At 43.0% G+C, this 19,560-nt stretch overlaps 1 protein-coding gene across 2 annotated transcripts in view; it reads right to left on the bottom strand.

Moving 5' to 3' along the window:
* CDK7 (cyclin dependent kinase 7) overlaps window positions 1-19,560 on the bottom strand; it is a 614,495-nt gene that overhangs the window by 453,787 nt on the left and 141,148 nt on the right. For both annotated transcript variants that reach the window (XM_044063718.1, XM_044063719.1), the window contains one exon: window positions 2,728-2,795. In XM_044063718.1, the coding sequence (XP_043919653.1) occupies window positions 2,728-2,795 (68 nt within the window). The remainder of the gene's footprint in view (window positions 1-2,727; window positions 2,796-19,560) is intronic.

The following is a 19,560-nucleotide window of genomic DNA, read 5'->3' as shown; positions in this document are numbered from 1 at the left end:
CCTGCCCCTTTGAAATTTTGTGGAGTCAGGAAAGGACCAATTTTGGCAGGCCAGTTCCTGCTAAACCTTGGGGTTGAACCTGCAAGAAATCTTTAACAGTTTGAACAGATTTTGCCTTTTCTTCAATTTTCTTCATAACCTGCTGGGCAGGTGTACCAAACAAACTTGTCTTGTCCATAGGAGCATCTAGCAACTTAGCTTTAACATGATCCGGTAAAGCTTGTTCCTTTAGCCATGCATGCCTTCTTATCACTGTGCCTGTCATGGCTGATCTAAATGAAGCCTCCAGTGCATCATAGCCACATTTTAAGGAATGGTTGCTAACCTGTTGTATGTTATTTACCATCTCTAATACATATTTCTTATCAAGAGATTCATCAGTGGTTAGATTTTTAGTTAACTGATCAAGCATAAACTCTTGGTATTGTATCATGTGAAACTGACAGTTTAAAGCTCTAGCTGAGAGAGTAGCTGAAGTGTAGACCTTTTTACCCCATCTGTCTAATGACCTTGCTTTCCTTTCAGAAGGAATAGGGTTTTTAGCTGTGGTCGCGGCTACTGCCTTGGGACCCTGGGATATAGTTTCTGGGTCTGCAAGTGGGGCCTTGTAAAGGTGGTGATGAGTATCTGGCACCCTGTAAAATCTGTCTGGTTTGGCAGGGGCTGGGGTAAAGAATCTGGAGCGGAGCAAACATCATTGAAAGCATCATCCACCACAGAGAGAACAGGAGGTATAGCTAAGGGCCTGTGCTGTGGGAGGTGCAGAAAGGTCCTAAGTCTTTTCTGGAGTCTGAAAAATCCTGTTGCTGCCATTGGAACTGCTCTCGCATGGCATGCAAGGTTACCCCAAAGGAGAATTCTTCTGGTGGGAAGCAGCTGGAATGGATTCTTCAGCATCAGAATCTTCAAAATTGGAGAAGGGAGCCTCTGGCTGGTCAGTTATGTCTGATTCATCAGCAGAATCATCAGAAGACACTGGCTCAGGGGGCTCTGCCCTAGGTCTCTTCTCTGGGGGCTGAGAGGCCCTGTCTGGGTGAGATTGAGATCCTCTAATTAAAGAAATTAAATCTTCTGCCAAAGTAAGCATTTGAGAACTAGAAGAGGGCCTGGATGTGGGGGGTTTAACAGGCACTGTTTTAGTAGTCTTGGCTGCTTTAGCCCTGGCGAAGGCCTTAATGGACATGGCTGCTGGAGGCCTAGCAGCACCACGTGCTGGGGTAGAGACATCCAAGGGGATGGTGTCTGATAAGTCAACCACCGTAGTGGGTAAAATTTCTGAGGTCGATTCAAGAGTTGTAGCAGGGGCCTCAGTTGTAGGAATAGGTTCAGCTGTACTTTGATCAGTTTTCTCGGTATCGGCCGAAACCGAGACACTCGCGGTTTGCTTAACCATGGTTTCGGCCGAAACCGCGGACCGCGAGTGTCGGTCTTTATCTTTGCGTTTTTTGGTAGATTGGGAAGTCGGAGGATCCGACGGCATAATGTACGCAAAATCAGAACCGAAAAACTGTTCTGCAAACTCCGACCGACGCCTAAGCGTTCGTCGGTTGAAAGAAGCACAGGCCGAACAGGCTGCTACGTCGTGGGCTGGGCCTAAACAAGGCAGACAGTAAGAGTGGAAATCTTTATGAGGTATTTGTTTCCCACAGGTTAAACAATTGTTAACTTTTTCTGACATCGGCTGAGGCAAGAAAGAGTCCCCAACGGGGTACTTAGCTTTAGAAGTCTTCGAAGTAGTATTCGGTAGAGTAATCTCTGGATCCGACCGACCGGCACTTGCGAACAGCTTCTGCTTCGGGCGCCACGCGGCAAGAAAGACTGAGGAAAATGGCGTCGGCTGATGCTTTTATACCCGAAGACCAACAGAGATGACGTCGGGTGGAGTGCGACATCAGCCGAAGCCGGACCCGGACTTTGGAATCCGGCCGACTGCAGGGCTGCCTGACGACAGGACAACCCAGTTGTTATGACTGCAGATGCATCCATGAAGGACATCTTGCCTCTGTCATAACAATGATCAAGTAAAATGCTGGCATGATGAAAGCCATTCTCCTGCATGAAAACACAAGCTGCTATGACTATAACAAACACTGCCAGGCTAAACAAATGTACATAAACAAAATGACCACACTAACCATATATTCAAGATTCCTTTTATAACTTAATATTTCATCTGGTTGGCGTAACCTACCTGTGACTAAACTAACCCTGTGAAGTTGTTGGCGTGTAACACAAAGTAATGTTTACTTATTTATTATCTACTTATTTTAAAAGCAAATCCACATGCAGCAGCAGAGTTCTGAAACTGATTAAAGTATGGATGGTATACCAGAAGAAAGATATACTCCCCTACTTGTTACCTACAGTTGTGTCACATATACCCCGCATTTACAGCATCCTGTCAAGGTTTCACTTAAACACTAAACACAACAAGGTCTGCCTCTGATGTGCAACTAGAATCTACAATCGGAGCTGCTGACAGAAGGACTGGGTAATACCCAGATCTGGGCTGATCCTGTAACTTATCAATGTTTGAGAAGTGCTTTACTCACAGAAATACATGTTAGTTAGTTAGTTAGTTAGTTAGTTAGTTAGTTAGTTAGTTAGTTAGTTAGTTAGTTAGTTAGTTGATTGAATGAATGAATGAATGAATACTGAATGCTGACTAGCAGTGCCGATACCATTATATCTCTGCAAAAATAAACTAAGAACTGGGCTCAAACTTACCCCAATAATATTTGGATGACTTAATTCCTGTAGTAGCTTAATTTCTCTGAGTGCTGTTCTGTTCACACCTGTTCAGAAAACAGAAAAGTCCATCACTGTAAACTTAAACACAACTGCAATAATTGACAGTTAAGAAGTAATTTACATTAAGCCAATGTAGTAGATATTTCCAATGTCATGGAAAATCCACAATGGAAAAATTAGAAAGGTTAGGACATTCTTGTAAGAAATTACTCTCAATTTAAAGTTTATCCCAAGCACTATACAGAAAGATCCGAAAATGGTACACAATGTCTAACATATGATGGTGCTCAGTGAAATGGAAAACTTATGCCATCAGGACCAACCACAAACAGAAACACAACTGTGTAAGTGCAATAAATCGTCTGTATTAGCAAGACTCAATACAGTGGCAGACATGAAACTGCAATAAAAAACAGAGTGCATGTAATCTTTGAAGGTAAAATGGAACAATCCCTTCAATGCATTAAGTATAATGAAAAAAAAAACAAAAGATCTCCACAATATGCTCAGTATAAACAAAGACTGTAGCAGATACTTCTACAAACAGCTCCCAATCATTAGGAAAGGGAGCAGTGTATTCAGCTCCAAATCAAAAAGTGACCTATTCACAGCAAATCAAAAACAGTAGCTAAACAGCAACCCTGAAGGGGTGCAACTCTTACCTCTTCATTCTCAACAGCCAACAAATCTAAGGAAAACAGTTGAAAAAAAGGATAGAAATTTCCCAGGCAGACTATAAAGCAGTCATGCAGGCACTTCAAACAAAAGCTCAACAAAACCAGACTTCACCACTGCCAGTTTTTTCTATGCATTCTTGCAAAGTAGCATGGCATTTCCAAATAGCTTTCTACCACACATTGCCTGAAACAACAAATCCAGCCAGTCAAAGAGCATGGAGAAAAACAATATTTCAAAGATTAAATCCAAATTACTGACAGCAGCTGCGGTAATAGCTAAATCAACAGCACACCTGGGTTATGCAGCCATCTGCTGCCATCTTTCCCCAATGGAAAGCTTGAGCTATAAATTTGCTTTGCTGACGAAGTGACTTAACATGGGCTGCTTTCACTCATGACCACGGCCAAAGAGGCATGGGCACAATATATAGTGAAAAAGTGAATGCTATTATACCCTTGGAAACTGCAGCGCAGTTCAGTGATAAAATTGCATGCCACTGTTATGGCCGTTTCAAAGTATGACATTTAAGTCACAGCTTGTTACAACTGTCATGTACATTTTCTCAGTAGAAATCTGTATGATTTTTACTTCTGTAATGACAAAATATTGTAGACTATCACTGCATTTTGTATACTGAGCAAAAGTTCAGTATTAATATCCCCCAATGGAAACAGCATACAGCAAATGTCAGAATCCAACAGTAAAGATAACATCTACATCTGGAAACTATGAAAAAAAACCCACAGCTCATGTCCTGCTCGACCTTTGTATGAAACTTTCAGGTAGTTAATGGGGCATTCAGCTACAAAATGCACCTAGGAGTGAGATTCTAACACTGGTGATTATTTCAGCTCAACTGTGACTTTGACCCCATCACTTCAGCTGCTTCAATGTGAAGCATTTTAACCATAGTATGACACAACTGAATTTTTTTTTCTGGAAATATATTTAAAGGATTTTTATTCTTGATGTACTGGCAAATAAGTACAGAAGTATTCTACACCACTACTGTATTCTGCATAGTAAGCAGAATTTTAACAACGCATTTCACGGAAACAGATTATAATGCAAAATGTCCTACTTCAACCAGAAAGGAATATAAATCCTTGGATCAGTGCTTCAGTATTAAAAAAGTACAGTTGTGTACACTTACCATAAATGTAGATGTTCGAGTGTATTCACTGTTGCAGTCATTACATTTAGGTTATCCTGCTGGCAGGTTACCCTCAGTCGGCCTGATTAACAAAGTCTTGGGTCCTACGTCAGTTGCTGTCCCTTCTTCCATGATGTCAGGTCATCAGGGGTATAAAACATGCAGCCGACGCCATTACATCAGTTTTTCTTGCCCCAGATGTCAGGTACCCCCCAAATGGGGAGCAAAAAATACATATACATACATACATATACATATATATATATATATATATATATATATATATATATATATATATGTGCATGTAATGTAAAACTTAAAAAATATACCTCCAAACAAATACACCCAAAAAGGCTTTTAAGCATAGTAAAGAAAGGGGAAGTATAGTAAGAGAAAAAACAGGGGGCTGGAGGGTGGGTAACCAGGACTGCAACAGTGAATACACTCGAACATCTACATTCATGGTAAGTGTGCACAACTGTACTATGTTCTTCATGTTTCACTGTTGCAGTCATTACATTTGGGTAGAATCCCAAAGCTATGGTTGGGAGGATGGATTTATACAGCACTAGGAGCAGCTATAAGGCCCTGCAGGACAGCAGTGGCAAAGCCAGCTCTGGATTTAGAGAAGAGAGGTAAATGGCAATGTGTATGAACTGAGCTCCAGGTAGCAGCTTCTAGAATGTCTCTGGTAGGAACCCCTCTGAGAAAGGCTGCAGAAGTAGATGCGGCCCTGGTGGAATGAGACCTGATCCCCTAGGGGATAGGTTTACCATGGTGCATATAGCAGAAACAAATACAATGGCTTATCCATTTGGAAATAGTCTGCTTTGAAATAGCCTTTCTCTCTTCCCCTGAAGCAAATGCCACCAAGAGTTGTTCAGATTTTCTTAGAGATTTCGTCCTGTTTAAGTAGAATCTACTTTGTCTGTGTACATCCAATGAATGCAGAATCTATTCACCCTTGTTCTGTGGATTGGGGAAGATGGTTGGTAGATGAATGGTCTGATTAAGATCCACACTGGATATCACCTTAGGCATGAAAGATGGATTGGTCCTGAGAGCCACCCTGTCCGGATAAAAAATAATGAAAGGCTCCACTGCCATAAGAGCCTATAATTCTGAAATCCTTCTAGCTGAAGTGACTGCTAAAAGGAAAGCTGTTTTCCAGGAGAGAAATTTTAGGTCTGCAGTAGCAGCTGGCTCAAAAGGAGGGAGAGTGAGTTTTTCCAAAACAAAACTGAGGTCCCATACAGGAGTTGGTGCTCTCCTGGGAGGTCTTAAATTTTTGGCCCCTCTGAGATACTGCTTTAGCACAGGATGAGAGAAGAGGGGAGGTTCTGTGTTGTAATAAGCAAAAATGGCAGAGGCATGGATTTTTATGGAAGAAAAGGAGAGGCCCTTGTGAAACATCTCAGTTAAGTATTGCAGAATCTGAGGAATATTGGGCATTGCTGTGCTTATTCCTCGTGATTGGTTCCAGGCACAGAATATTTTCCATTTGTCAGCATAAGATTTTCTAATACTAGGTCTTCTAGCCTCCAAAATTACATCCATCACTGGTTTGCTGAGGGATGCCAAGGGTGAAATTAGTTGATTAGCCACGCTGCAAAATTCAAAGTTTGAAGCTGAGTGTGCAGAATTTGGTAGTTCTGCTGAGACAGTAGGCAAGATGTCTGAGGCAGGTGCCATGGAGGAAGGTGTGACACATTGCGCAGGAGTGGGTACCACTGTAGGCGAGGCCAGTCTGGAGCAATTAGAATCATTTTTGGTTTGTCCTGACTTTTAGTAGAACTTTGGAGAACAGAGGCAGAGGGGGAAAAGCATAGACTGATAGGTTTTTCCAGCTGAATGATTGAGTATCCACTTTCCAAGCTTTTTTGTGATGAATTCTTGTGCAGAATTTGTCCAACTGATGGTTCTGGGGCGAGGCAAAAAGATCTATGTCTGGGTTCCCCATTTGCATGTCAACATGTTGAAAACTTGTGGTTCCAGTTTCTATTCATGTGGATCCATAAGATTTCTGCTTAGTTCGTCTGCCAGAGTATTTTGCTTTCCTGGCAGGAATTGAGATTGTAGTTGTATCTGATAGGTCAAGGCCATGCTCCACAACGACATGGCTAGTCTGCAAATGGGGTAGGAATGTGTATCCCCCCTGCTCGTTTATGTACCACATAACTGTGGTGTTGTCTGTCTTTATCAGTAGTTGTCCTGGATGAAGGTAGTCCTTGAAGGCTGTCACAGCATTCTGTACAGCTAGCATCTCTTTCTGACTGATATCTAGGTGCATTTGATTTGGGCTCCATTTGCCCTGAATGCACTTCCCTGCCAGATGAGCCCCTCCAAGCGTAGTCTGATGCGTCTGTTGTTAGGGTTTGGGCGGCAGGGGGTGGAGTGAATGGCAGTCCCTTGTTTTGGTGGCAGGCCTCTGCCCACCATAGGAACTCTAGTTGCAGGCAAGGTATGATAGGAATCGTTTCCAGGCTGTGACAATGTTGAATCCATAAACTTTTTAAGTACCACTGGTTTCCTCATATGCAGTCTTGCATATGGAATTAGAAGACTGCAGGAGGCCATGTACCCCAAGGCCTGCAGAATTTGTCTTGCAGATAGCAGGGTTTTTGTGGCCACCTGTTTGAAGTAAGTCATCAATTCAATTTGCTTTTCTGGCGTAAGGTAAGCTATCTAGGCAGTTGTATTCAAGCTTGCACCCAGGAATGTAATTTTTTTGAGAGGGTACCAGTTGTGATTTCTTTTAATTTATGGTGTACCCTAGACAAGTTAGAACCCTTTTTACAAACGCCAGATGCTTTAGAAGAATGTCCTTTCTGCCTGAATTAGACAATCATCCAGGTATGGATATATTTGAATATTTCTTTGCCTGCAAAATACAATTACTGGTGCCAGGCACTTTATGAAGACCCTGGGCACAGTAGATAAGCCAAAGGACAGTACAGAGAACTAGTAATGCAAGTAGCCTGCTTTGAAGCGGAGGTATCTTCTGCAAGATTCCCTGACTGGGATATGCAGGTAAACCTCTTTTAAGACTTGAGTTACCAACCAGGCATTTTTGCCTAGCATAGGTAGTAACTGTTCATAGGTAGGTACTAGGCTATTGGCCCAAAGGCCTACGTAAGCCTAGCCAACAAGATTCCCTGGCTTACGCCACCCAAGAAAGTTATTTTCCTGTGCCACTGTCGAGCAGAGACACAGAAGTGATCCCCGGGGTGTATTTCCTATTTCCCATCCATTCATCAAGATTTTTCTTGAAGAGTGCTAATGAAGAACTTTGCTCGACATAGATGGGTAGCCTGTTGCAGAGTATGGGAAGTCTCTGGGATAGGAATCTATCCCTCCATCATGTCCTGTTTATTGTGGTGACAAGGTTTAGGTGCCTAGAGCGTGTAGCTCGAAGGGATTGGGATTTCTTTAGGTGTAGCATGTCCAGCAGCTCTGAGTTTGACACAGCTTTATACGTTAGGCAGAGATCACCTCGGAGTAGGCAACATGCTACGGAGTAAAGCTGGAGTTTTTTGAGACGGTCAGTGTAGGGCATTTGTTTGAGTCCAGTAATCCTCTTTGTGAGGTACTTCTGTGGCCTTTCCAGCTGCTGCAGATGTCTTGTGAGGTACATTCCAAAAGGGGCGTTGTACTCTATAATGGGTCTAATGAGTGTCGAGTAGAGGGGAACGATGACCTCTTTTTTTTCCTGGATGAGAACCCTTTTATGACGAGGTGCGCCATGTAGAAGGACTTCCTGACTACTGTGGCGATGTGAATATCAAAGGAGAGACTACTGTCCACCTGGGTCCCAAGGTCTCTTATGACGCATTTGGTGTTAAGCAGATTGCTGCCTATGTGGTAGTTCATGGTACAGAGTTTTTATCAAAGGGGATGACACTGCACTTTTTGGCATTGAGCTTGATGCCATGGCTCTGACACCAGGCATTTGTCTCAGCGAGGCCCTTCTGTAGGATGTTCACATCATTTGAGGACTTGACTATGGCTCCTAGTTTGCAGTCATCTGCAAACTTCGTTAGCCAGAGGCCTTCTGTGTTAGCCTGTACTTCAGAGAAGTAGATACCAAACCGGAGCGGTCCCAGGACGGAACCCTGTGGTACTCCACTTGTCACTGGTTTGAGGTCAGATTTGGAGTCTGCAGCTTTTGCAGTGTGGGTGTTCTGTCAGTGAACCAGTTGGCAACCCATCTTGTGACGTAGGGATTTATGCCTAGTTTATGGAGTTTAGCTATAATTCCAGAATGGGGGATGGTGTCGAAAGCCTTGGTGAGGTCAAAATAGGCTGTGTGAACCACCTTACCCTCATCTACAGCTTTGGTGACTGCCGCAAAGAAGTCGATCAGGTTCAGGAGGCATGATCTGCCTTTCACAAACCCGAACTGGGTGGTATCCCGAGTTTGGAGGTTACCAATGTCTTTGTTTAGGAGTTCCATGATGATACGTTTCATGGCCTTGCAGACCAGGCTCGTCAGGCTAATAGGTCTATAGTTCCCGGGATCAGTGGTGGCTCCCCCTTTGTGGAGTGGGATAACTGTTGCTGTGCGCCATTCAGTGGGTACAAAGCCTGATGCGAGACTATTATTGAACATGGTGCTTAAGTGAGGAGCCAGTTCATTCTGAAGTTCGTGTAAAACGCAGCCTGGGATGTTGTCCGGTCCCATGGATGCTGTGTTTTTGGCTTTAGAGAGTGCAGCTTTCACCTGCGTAGTTGTGATTACAGGGACTCTGCATTCTACCTGTATAGATATGGGCCCTTTAGGGGGTGGGGGGGTAAAGTTAGCACTGAACCTATCTACCAGGACGTTGGCAATATCAGTTGGTTCTGTAATTTTCGTGCCTTTGTGCTGTAACTCAGAGCAGATCTGGTTCTTGCCATTGAGATTCTTGACATAGCTATAGAATGCTCTGTGGTTGTCCTTGGAATTAGTGGCTAGCTTTGGAGGATCTTATAAGGGATCTCAGCTTCTTACTGAGGCTCACCAGGGAGCTCCTCCACTCATGGGATTTTACTCTCTTTTGCAACAGTTTCTTCCTTCTGTTGTACAGTTTGTTTATGGTAGGGGACCACCAGATTGGCTTCCTTTTTTTGGAGGATAGCGTCTTGGTTCTGTCTGGGATAGCACGATCCATGCACTCATGTAAGTGCTTATAGAGTGCATTTGTGTAGGATTCAGCAGTTGTAACTGTATTGTCCATCTGCATGGGTGTCATGAAGTTCACTACTTCTGTCTTAAGAAACACGAAGTTGGCTTTGGAGAAATTTTTTACTGTGGTTTCCTTAATGGGGGGTGGGGGTGGGATGTGGATATCAAGGGTGATTAGCTTAAGGTCGGATCGGACTAACGAGGAGTTGACTTCAGGTGTGGAACACCGGTCACTCATGTTGGTAATGACTAGGTCTAGGATATTGTTGCCCTTGGTGGGGGTGTGGATAAGTTGATCTAGGGCATTGGAGTTTATCAATTCAAGAAAGCGTTGCGCTAAGGAGTTGGTACACGAGTAGTTTTCCCAGTTAATGGTGGGGTAGTTGAAGTCGCCCATTATTAGAGTGTTTGGTTGAACCCTAATATTTTCCAGTACATCAAGAAAAGAGTGGGAATCCTGGGGCATGGTGGGGGATCTGTAGCAAGCAACAATTTGGATTGCAGTTTTGCCAAGAGTTAGTTGCACTTGGATAACCTGAAGACTCAGCATCTTGAATTTTGGTATGTCCAGAAATGTATTTAGAGTGGATAAGTCCAGAATTGGACGCCATGATTTGTCTTTTCTGGGTACCAGGAAAAGTCTTGAATAGAAACCTTGTCCTTTTTCCTCTTCTGGTACTGGCTGAATAGCCCCCATATTCATGAGAGACAGAACTTGCTTCTGGGCCTCTGCCCACTTATTTGGGGGCAGATCTGTCCATCCGTTTCGGATTGGCAACGTGTGGAAGTGAAATCTGTATCCCTGGGATACTATATCTAAAACCCATTTGTCCGGGGTAATAAGTTGCCAGTTTCATGCATGAAGTGCTAGTTTTCCCCCCAAAGGGGTGGCTAAGAGGTAAGTGCTTGGTGATCGTAGAGGGAAGTCATTGAGACTGTTTACCATAGGGAGGTGCCTTGTTGCTTCCAGATTTGGAGGTGGAGGCACCCCATTGTTTTGTTCTAAAAGTTCCTTGTGACAAACCTGGAGCCTTTGGAATGTCTGGATTTGACTTGAGCGGCTCTCGAGGGGACTGTAAAGCACCAGTTCTTAGTAGGCCAGTGCCTACTAAATCTTGGAGGTTGCACTTGTAAGAAATCTTTCTCAGTCTGCATAGATTTAGCTTTATCTTCCATCTTTTTTAACTTCTTCAGCCTTATTACCAAAGAGACAGTCCTGTTGTAAAGTAGCATTCAACAATTTTGCTTTAACATGGTCAGGCAGAGTTTGCTCTTTGAGCCAAGCATGCCTTCTTAGCACAGATCTAGTTACAGCAGTCCTGCAAGATGCCTCTAAGGAATCAAAACCACATTGCAAAGTATGTTTTCCAACTTATTCAGATGAATGCAATAAATCCTGCAATTCTTTATTTTCCACATAGTCAGAGATTAACATAATTTTCTGTTTAAGTAGTCCCATGATTTGCTGTTGATATTTAAGCATATGAAATTGACAGTTTAAAGCCCTGATTGCCAAGGTTGCAGATGTGTAAACCTTCTTACCCCATCTATCCAGCGGTTTGGAATGTCTATCAGAAGGAGTAGTATTTTTGGCACAAGAGGCCTTAATGCCCTTGGGACTCTGAGAAATGGTTTCAGGATCAGTTTTTGAAAAGGAATTTATGGGAGTCAAGAACCCTGTAGTAGTATCTGTCTGGCTTACAAGGAACCAGAGGCAGAGAATCAGGAGTCATACTAGATTCTGAAAAAACATCACCCACAATGTCTAGAAGAGGAGGTATAGCCAAATGCCTATGCTGAAGAAGTAGAAGAAAATCCCCAAGTCTCTTTTTAGATTCAGAGAAATCCTGACTTTCCAAGTGGAAATGTTCCCTTAAGGAATGTAAAGTTTCCCCAAAAGAAAAATCCTCAGGGGGAGAGGCATCAGAATCCTCATAAGTAGGGATAGACAAATCCTGTTCATTAGAAAGAAACAGAATCCTGTTCAGAGGATTCATAATTATCATTTGTTTTTTAGGCATAGGGGCCTGCACATGTGGCCTAGGTGTTGGTTTTTTAGACACAGATTTAGATTTTGGCCTTAGTTTCGAAGATGGCATCGGTCTAATATACAAATCTGTAGCCCTGAAAACACCCTCAGAAGCCAGTGCCTGCACAGCGGCTACAGACCCATCTAAGGAAGAGACATCCGGAGGTTCCATAATTGAAGCATCTCACAGCATACTGGACTCTGAATGGGTCTCAGTAGAGGCCTGCAAATCAGAAGTAGCACGTATCAGGGGCTGCGAAAGCGCCTCACTGAATACCGGCAACTGGCTTAGGAGAAGCGTCGTCAGTTTTGGACCTCAACGGTCTGTCTTTTTCTTTGCGTTTTTTAGGTATTCCGGTAGTCGGATTGCTAACCAACGACATTTCTGAATAGTTAAATCTTGAGCCAAAATATACCAACATTTAATTGTGCGTTGATTAAATTTAGCACAAAACAGACAGCAAGGCACATTGTGATCAGGGCCTAGGCAAGGAATACGGTACAAATAAAAATCCTTATGAGGTATTTGCTTCCCACATGTAATGCAATTATTAACTTTTACTGACACATTGGTAAGGAGCAAGAAAAAGTTTCCTCAACGGGATACTTAGCTTTTAGTTGAAGACTTCGGTTCTGAAACTCAAAAACCGAAATTTCAGGAGTCAGCTGGCAGGCACTTGCGAACTGCTTCTGCTTCGGGCACCGCGAGGCAAGAAAGACTGATATAATGGCATCGGCTGCATGTTTTATACCCCTGACGACCTGACATCATGGAAGAAGGGACAGCAACTGACTCAGGACCCAAGACTTTGTTAATAAGGCTGACTGAAGGCAACCTGCCAGCAGATTACCTAAATTTAATGACTGCAACAGTGAAACATGAAGAACATCATATCTTGGTTAATCTTCGAGATTTAGCTGTGAAACTTTCAGGCAGCAACAAAAGGATATATAGCTGAAAAATACAGCTAAGACTGCAGTTTTATACCTACAGGTTTTCAGTGCAGCTCAACAGTGAACCAGAACTTAAGTGTGCATATATTCTGGTCATTAGTTTCACCTTGTCTTTTGTGTAAAGGTCATACACCCCCAATAGAAAACAGAATCATGCAAGACTGTGACAGCAAAAATCCTCTGAAATGTTGCATATGTTACCTGTGTGTGAAGCTATATGTCACTTATTACATTTCATAATAAGACTTCAAGGAATTCTCACAACTTATCCACATAAAAAATGTACTCAATAAATCATTCTACCCTTCAAAGATTACAGTATGCTGCCCTCTGCATTAGTCAGTACATTAATTTTGGCAGCTTGGTGAAATATTTAGGATTTTCACACCCAATACTTAAAATGTTTAGCTTTTTATAGGCTTTCTCTTGAGTGAACCTATGATGATAGCTTATTTTGTTATTGTTTTATATGTTGGTTTGTCAGTTATATCAATTCATAGGTTCATAATAGGCTATCTGCCCTAGGGCATTTATACGCCTAGCCAGAGTGTGCTTGGCTTTCACCACCCATTTTAAATGAATTTTGCTATGCCCTTTTTCAAGGTTAGTATACTGTGCCTCTGTCTGACAGTGACACAGAAGTGATACCCGGGGTAAACCTGCTATGTCCCATCCACTCACCAAGATTCCTCTTGAAGAGAGTCAATGAGGGACTCTGCCTAACCTGGACTGGAATTTTATTCCAGAGTGAAGGGAGCCTCTGGGTTATGAATCTGTCCCTCCAGCATGTCCTATTTATTTCAGTGCTGAGGTTCAAGACTCTCGAGCGTGTAGCTCGATGGGATTTGGATTTTCTGAGGTGCAGCATGTCCATTAATTCCGGGTTGGACATGGCTTTATACATCAGGCACAGATCGCCTCTGAGCAGGCGGTATGCCACTGAGTAGAGCTGGAGTTTCTTTAACCGGGCAGCATATGGCATCTGTTTGAGCCCTTTGATCCTCTTGGTGAGGTACTTTTGGGATCTTTCCAGTTGCTGCAGGTGTCTGGTAAGGTACATCCCAAAAGGGGCATTGTACTCAATTATGGGCCTGATGAGGGATGAGTAAAGAGGCACGATGACCTCCCCTGATCTAAATGTGAATCCCTTCATGATTAGGTGGGTTATATAAAATGTTTTTCTAACCACTTTGACCACGTGGTTGTCAAATGAGAGATTGCTATCAACTTGGGTCCCCAGGTCCCTAATTACTTCTTCCGTACTTAATGGATTACCACCTATGTGGCAATTTGTGGGCACTTTGTTTTTTGCCAAAGGGGATAACTATACACTTTTTGGCATTTAGCTTGAGGCCATGGCTCTGGCACCAGTTGTCTGTTTCTATGAGGCCCTTTTGTAGGATGCTTGTGTCAGCTGGAGAGTCTATTATGGCGCCCAGTTTGCAGTCATCTGCGAACTTGGTCAGCCACAGTCCTTCCGTGTTAGCCTGTACCTCAGAGAAATATATACCGAACAAGAGAGGTCCCAGGACTGAGCCTTGTGGGACGCCACTTGTAACTGGTTTGGAGTCTGACATGGCTCCAGCAATTCTAACCATGTGGGTTCTGTCCTTGAGCCAGTTTGCAACACATCTAGTGACATAGGGGTTTATATTTAAGCTGGTGAGCTTATCTATAATGCCCGAGTGGGGTATTGTATCAAAGGCTTTTGCAAGGTCCAGGTAGGCTGTGTGGACCACCTTCCCCTCGTCAACGGCCTTGGTGACTGTTTCAAAGAAATCGACCAGGTTTAAGAGGCATGATCTGCCCTTAAAGCCAAACTGGGTAGGATCCAGTGTCTGTAGGTTCCCAATATCTTTATTTATGAGGTCCATGATGATCCTTTCCATAGCTTTGCAGACCACGCTAGTCAAGCTTATGGGGCGATAGTTTCCAGGATCCGTTGAGGCACCACCTTTGTGGAGAGGGACCACTGCTGCTGTACGCCACTCTTTGGGTACATATCCTGTAGTAAGGCTGAGATTGAACAGTAGTTTTATGTTTGGGTTTAGTTCTTCTTGGAGTCCATGTAGGACGCAGCCCAGGACACTGTCTGGTCCCATTGATGCTGTGTTTTTTGCTTTGGAGAGGGCGGCTCTTACCTGAGAATCTGAGATGTCAAGGGGGCAGCACTCTGCTGGTATACATATTTGCCCTTTTGGTGGGGAAGGGGGGGGGGGAGTTTGCACTGAACCTGTCAGCTAGGATGTTGTCAATGTCTGTGGGTTTGGTGTATTTTTTGTCATTTTGGACTAATTCTGAGCATATCTGGGAATTCCCACCCAGGTTCCTAACATAACTAAAGAAAGCCTTGTGATTATCCTTAGTGTCCTGTGCAATTTTTCTCTCGAAGCTGCGATTTTATGAGTGCCCGTAGTTTTTTTGCGAATACGGATCAGAGATGCCTTCCCTTTTTGGGATTTTGCTCTATCATGTAGTAGCTTCCTCCTTCTATTGTATAGTTTTTGTTTATGGCTGGGGTCCACCAGACAGGACGCCTAACTTTGGAGGATTGGGTCTTGGTTATATTTGGAATTGCATGATCCATGCATTCCTGAAGGTGTTCATAGAATGCATTTGTAAAGGATTCTGCGATCTGGGCCGTATTTTCCACAGGCCCGGGGGCTTTGAAGGATTCCACCTCTGTTTTGAGGAGTGTGAAATTTGCTTTAGAAAAGTTTTTCACTGTGGTTTTTTGGGCAGGAGCTGGGGTCGGGATGGGAATATCTAGTGAGATTAGTTTATGGTCTGATCTTACCAGTGAGGGATACACTTCTGGTCTGTAGCATAGAGTTCCCATGTTGGTGATGATCACGTCCAGTATGTTTTCCCCTCTTGTGGGAGTGGCAACAAGTTGTTCCATAGCATTTGAGTTTATAAATTCTAGGAACCTTTGGGCCTGGGTGTTGGAGCTAGAGTAATGCTCCCAGTCTATGTTAGGGTAGTTGAAGTCGCCCAATATAATGGTGTTTGGAGAGACCTTCATATTTTCCAGTGTTCTCAGGAAGGCCGAGTGGAGTTCCTGGGTTTGGGAGGGTGGTCTGTAGCAGGCTATAAACTGGAAGGCAGTTTTACGCACTGTTAGTTGCACATGGATAGTCTCTGATGCTTCGTGCTGTGCCACCAACCTGGAGGTGTGGGTATCTTTGATGAATATTGATACTCCCCCTCCTTTTGTGATTCGGTTCAAGTTTTGGGGCCGAAAAACATGGTATGAGGTATAACCTGGTAGTGCTGGGGTGCTCTCGGGAGCCTTGAACCAGGTTTCTGTTACTGCACAGATATCGATGTTCTCCATGCTAAGGAGAGTTTCGAGTGCGTGCATCTTGAGGTTTAGACTTCTGGCATGGAGTAGCATTACTCTTAGTTTCTTATCCCTTGTGATACCTATGGAGGTGGGTTTGTCTTTTGAGTCTTGCCTAAAAAAGGCACTATGGGGGTGGCAAGAGCCTTTGCCAATATTCGAAAGCCCAGGGTTGACAGGTGCAAGCTGTCCCTAGCGAAGCATCGTGGCTTGTCGAGCATTGACCTTGCAAAGGCCTTCGACACAATACCCCACTCGGGTATTGTAGAAAAACTTACCAGCTTAAATGTAAACCCATATGTCACAAGATGGGTTGCAAACTGGCTTAAGGACAGAACCCACAGGGTTAGAGTTGCTGGCGCTATGTCAGACTCCAAGCCGGTCACAAGCGGTGTCCCACAGGGCTCGGTCCTTGGCCCCCTATTGTTCGGCATCTACTTCGCAGAAGTACAGGCCAACATGGGAGGACTTTGGCTGACAAAGTTTGCAGACGACTGCAAACTGGGTGCCATAGTGGAAAGTGCATCGGACACAGATATCCTTCAGAAGGGACTCACGGAAACAGATAGCTGGTGCCAGAGCCATGGCCTGAAGTTAAACGCCAAAAAATGTATAGTCATACCCTTCGGGAAAAACAAGGTAACCCCAAGCTACCATATAGGTGGCAATCCACTAAGCACAGAAGAGGTTATCAGGGACCTGGGGACCCAGGTTGACAGTGGCCTTTCTTTTGACACTCACGTTGCTAAAGTGGTTAGAAAGACCTTCTACATTGCCCACCTGATCATGAAGGGATTCACATCCAGATCTAGTGAGGTCATTGTTCCCCTGTACTCTTCACTTATCAGACCAATGATCGAGTACAATGCCCCATTCGGGATGCATCTCACCCGACATCTGCAGCAATTGGAGAGACCCCAAAAGTTCCTCACCAAAAGGATAAAGGGACTCCAAAATCTGTCATATGCTGCCAGATTGAAGAAACTCCAGCTCGATTCAGTTGCATACCGTCTGCTCAGAGGTGACATGTGCCTGACATACAAGGCCATGTCCAACCCGGAATTAATGGACATGCTCCACCTCAAAAAATCCAAATCCACCAAAACCACTAGAGCAAGCGACTTAAACCTTAGCACAGATATAAATAGGACGTGCTGGAGGGATAGATTTATCACTCAGAGACTCCCTATGCTGTGGAATAAAATCCCGGTCCATGTGAGGCAGAGCACCTCGCTGGCTCTGTTCAAGAGAAATCTTGACCTGTGGATGGGAGATCGTAGGTTTATCCCAGGAATAATCTCTGTGTCACTGCTGGACAGAGGCACAACAAACTAATGGGCACAGTATTTTTTCATATAAGGGGTGGCGTAAGCCACAAAAATTTGGGCTAGGCTTATAAATGCCTTAGGGCAGATAGCCTAGTATAAACCTATGAACCTATGTCATCCCAGGCAGACAGGCACTGGATGCCCTTTGAATGACACCAATACTTAAGCCAATTGTTGAAATTGATCATCTTGTCTTCATATTGAACCTCAAGTTAACTTGGTGTTAGGGTGTCTGCTTTTACAAAGGTAGGCTACAGATTTTAAACTTATTTTTGCACCTCTTGTTTTAATTACCATTACCTATCTTAATGTAATGAGCCCATAAACATGAGAATTTAACTTACTGTTTTTGGCTTATGTATTAGCTTTAGTTTATTAAGGAATTTACATGTGCTAAAACACCAGTAAACACAGTGTAACAAACATGTCAAATAAATTACAGTAACGTTCGCCTTACATAAACATTTTCTCTACACTGCTGTTTAAAGTTTTCTAAGTTTAGTAAGCTATCAGATTTTGGGAAGGGATGCAAGGAATTAGTGGGAGGCTGGCCAGCGTAGAAATAATTACAGCACATTTTTTAATGTTTACCTTAAAGTATACAGGTTATTAGTCACCATGTTTACTGGGACTGTTTGTGTATTAATCTTTGAAAATTTCTTTCAAATGTAAGGAGTCCAAGTTAAGCCTAGAAATGGTCATTGGCAAATTCTCATTGTTCATTTACTCCTTTAATTATGGAACTGCCTTAATGCTATTATTGTGAGTCATGGCTTTCAAATTCCCTGTTTTTAATCTTTCACAGATCCACATTCCTCATAAAGAAAATATTTGACCTGTTAAATAAATGTGAGTCTCATCCTGCTTTAATACAAGAGACCTCTATGACCCAAATTTAATGGAAAGACAGTCATATAAATTGTTATAGCAGGAAACTTCCAAAACATATTGTATATGGCTATTCTAGTACAGAAACCGATTCCATGGGACATTACTGCTGCATTACAGCCCCTGCTTGACACGTCAATTTTTCTGCATTGTATTTATGCTCCTTGACAACGGCAAATCATTTGTAAATACGCCACTCTTTTCTACAATTAGTAGTTTCAAAGAGCATTGTTTTATAATGTCTAAAGATAGTAATGCAATTGCTGACACTTATCAAAGTTAGGAAAACAAAATTTAAAAGGCAACCAATTCAAATGTTTCAATACCCTTGTCAAAGGTAATGGAAGAAAACATTTAACTTAACAGATCCTTTTAGATTCTTACATCCAGACTCATCACTTCAGTTTACATTTTCATCTCTTTGTACATCTTGGACTCCCTTATTGCATCTATAACTATCTATTTTCAGACCATTCATGGATTAGACTGTCCTTGAATTGCAGTACTTTTAGCAGTCCTAAAGTTAAAAAGGTGAACCTGAATTCTGAAGCCTTCCTTACTGACACTTCAAAGTTTTTAGGTAACTGCTGCTGTGTCTTTCGGCTTTTCCTGGTTAGGGGTCGCCATAGCGGAACTCCGGCCCGCTAATGATTGGCAGTAGTTTTTTTACGTGCCGAGTTGCCAGCCCTGCCGCACAACCTTCAACGAAGGTACTCCCATTCACGCATGTCTTCACACAGAAGACGCTTTAGCTGAGAATCGAACAGGACAACGTCTTACTGTGAGGCGACAACGTTACCGCAGCACCACGGTAACTATTCATCTTTTATCTTCTCAACTTAATTTTGCCATTCAATGATCCTAACTCAAGGAAGAAATGAGAGCTACCGATTAGGCATGATGCCCACGTTAATAACCTGAAAAGATAAAAAGAAGCACAGACTTTCTATAAAATTTAAACTGCAGAAATTAATTTATCTAAAATTATGACTTTCAAAGTGGACCAGTAAATGAAGAAGTTTTAAATCTGAGCTATGCGTTTCTTTAATTTTTTCAGCTCTCTTGGTCTGAAGCCAAAATTGTCAGAATGTGGCAAGAGTCCTTACAAACATTTAGCTCAAATCATAAAAATGTAAAAACCTTTCTGCACTGACAGTTAAAAATACACTCCAAGTGATATCAATCTTTTTAAACTGCTCAAGATTCTTACTCGATTCCTAACAGAATTACCAAAGAAACAATTTATGTCTTCCAAAACTTCATGACGCTGCA

This window comes from Protopterus annectens, chromosome 2.part2 (genome assembly GCF_019279795.1).
Source record: "Protopterus annectens isolate FY-2018-M chromosome 2.part2, PAN1.0, whole genome shotgun sequence".
Lineage (NCBI taxonomy): Eukaryota > Metazoa > Chordata > Ceratodontiformes > Protopteridae > Protopterus > Protopterus annectens.
This window is presented reverse-complemented; position numbering and strand designations above follow the sequence as displayed.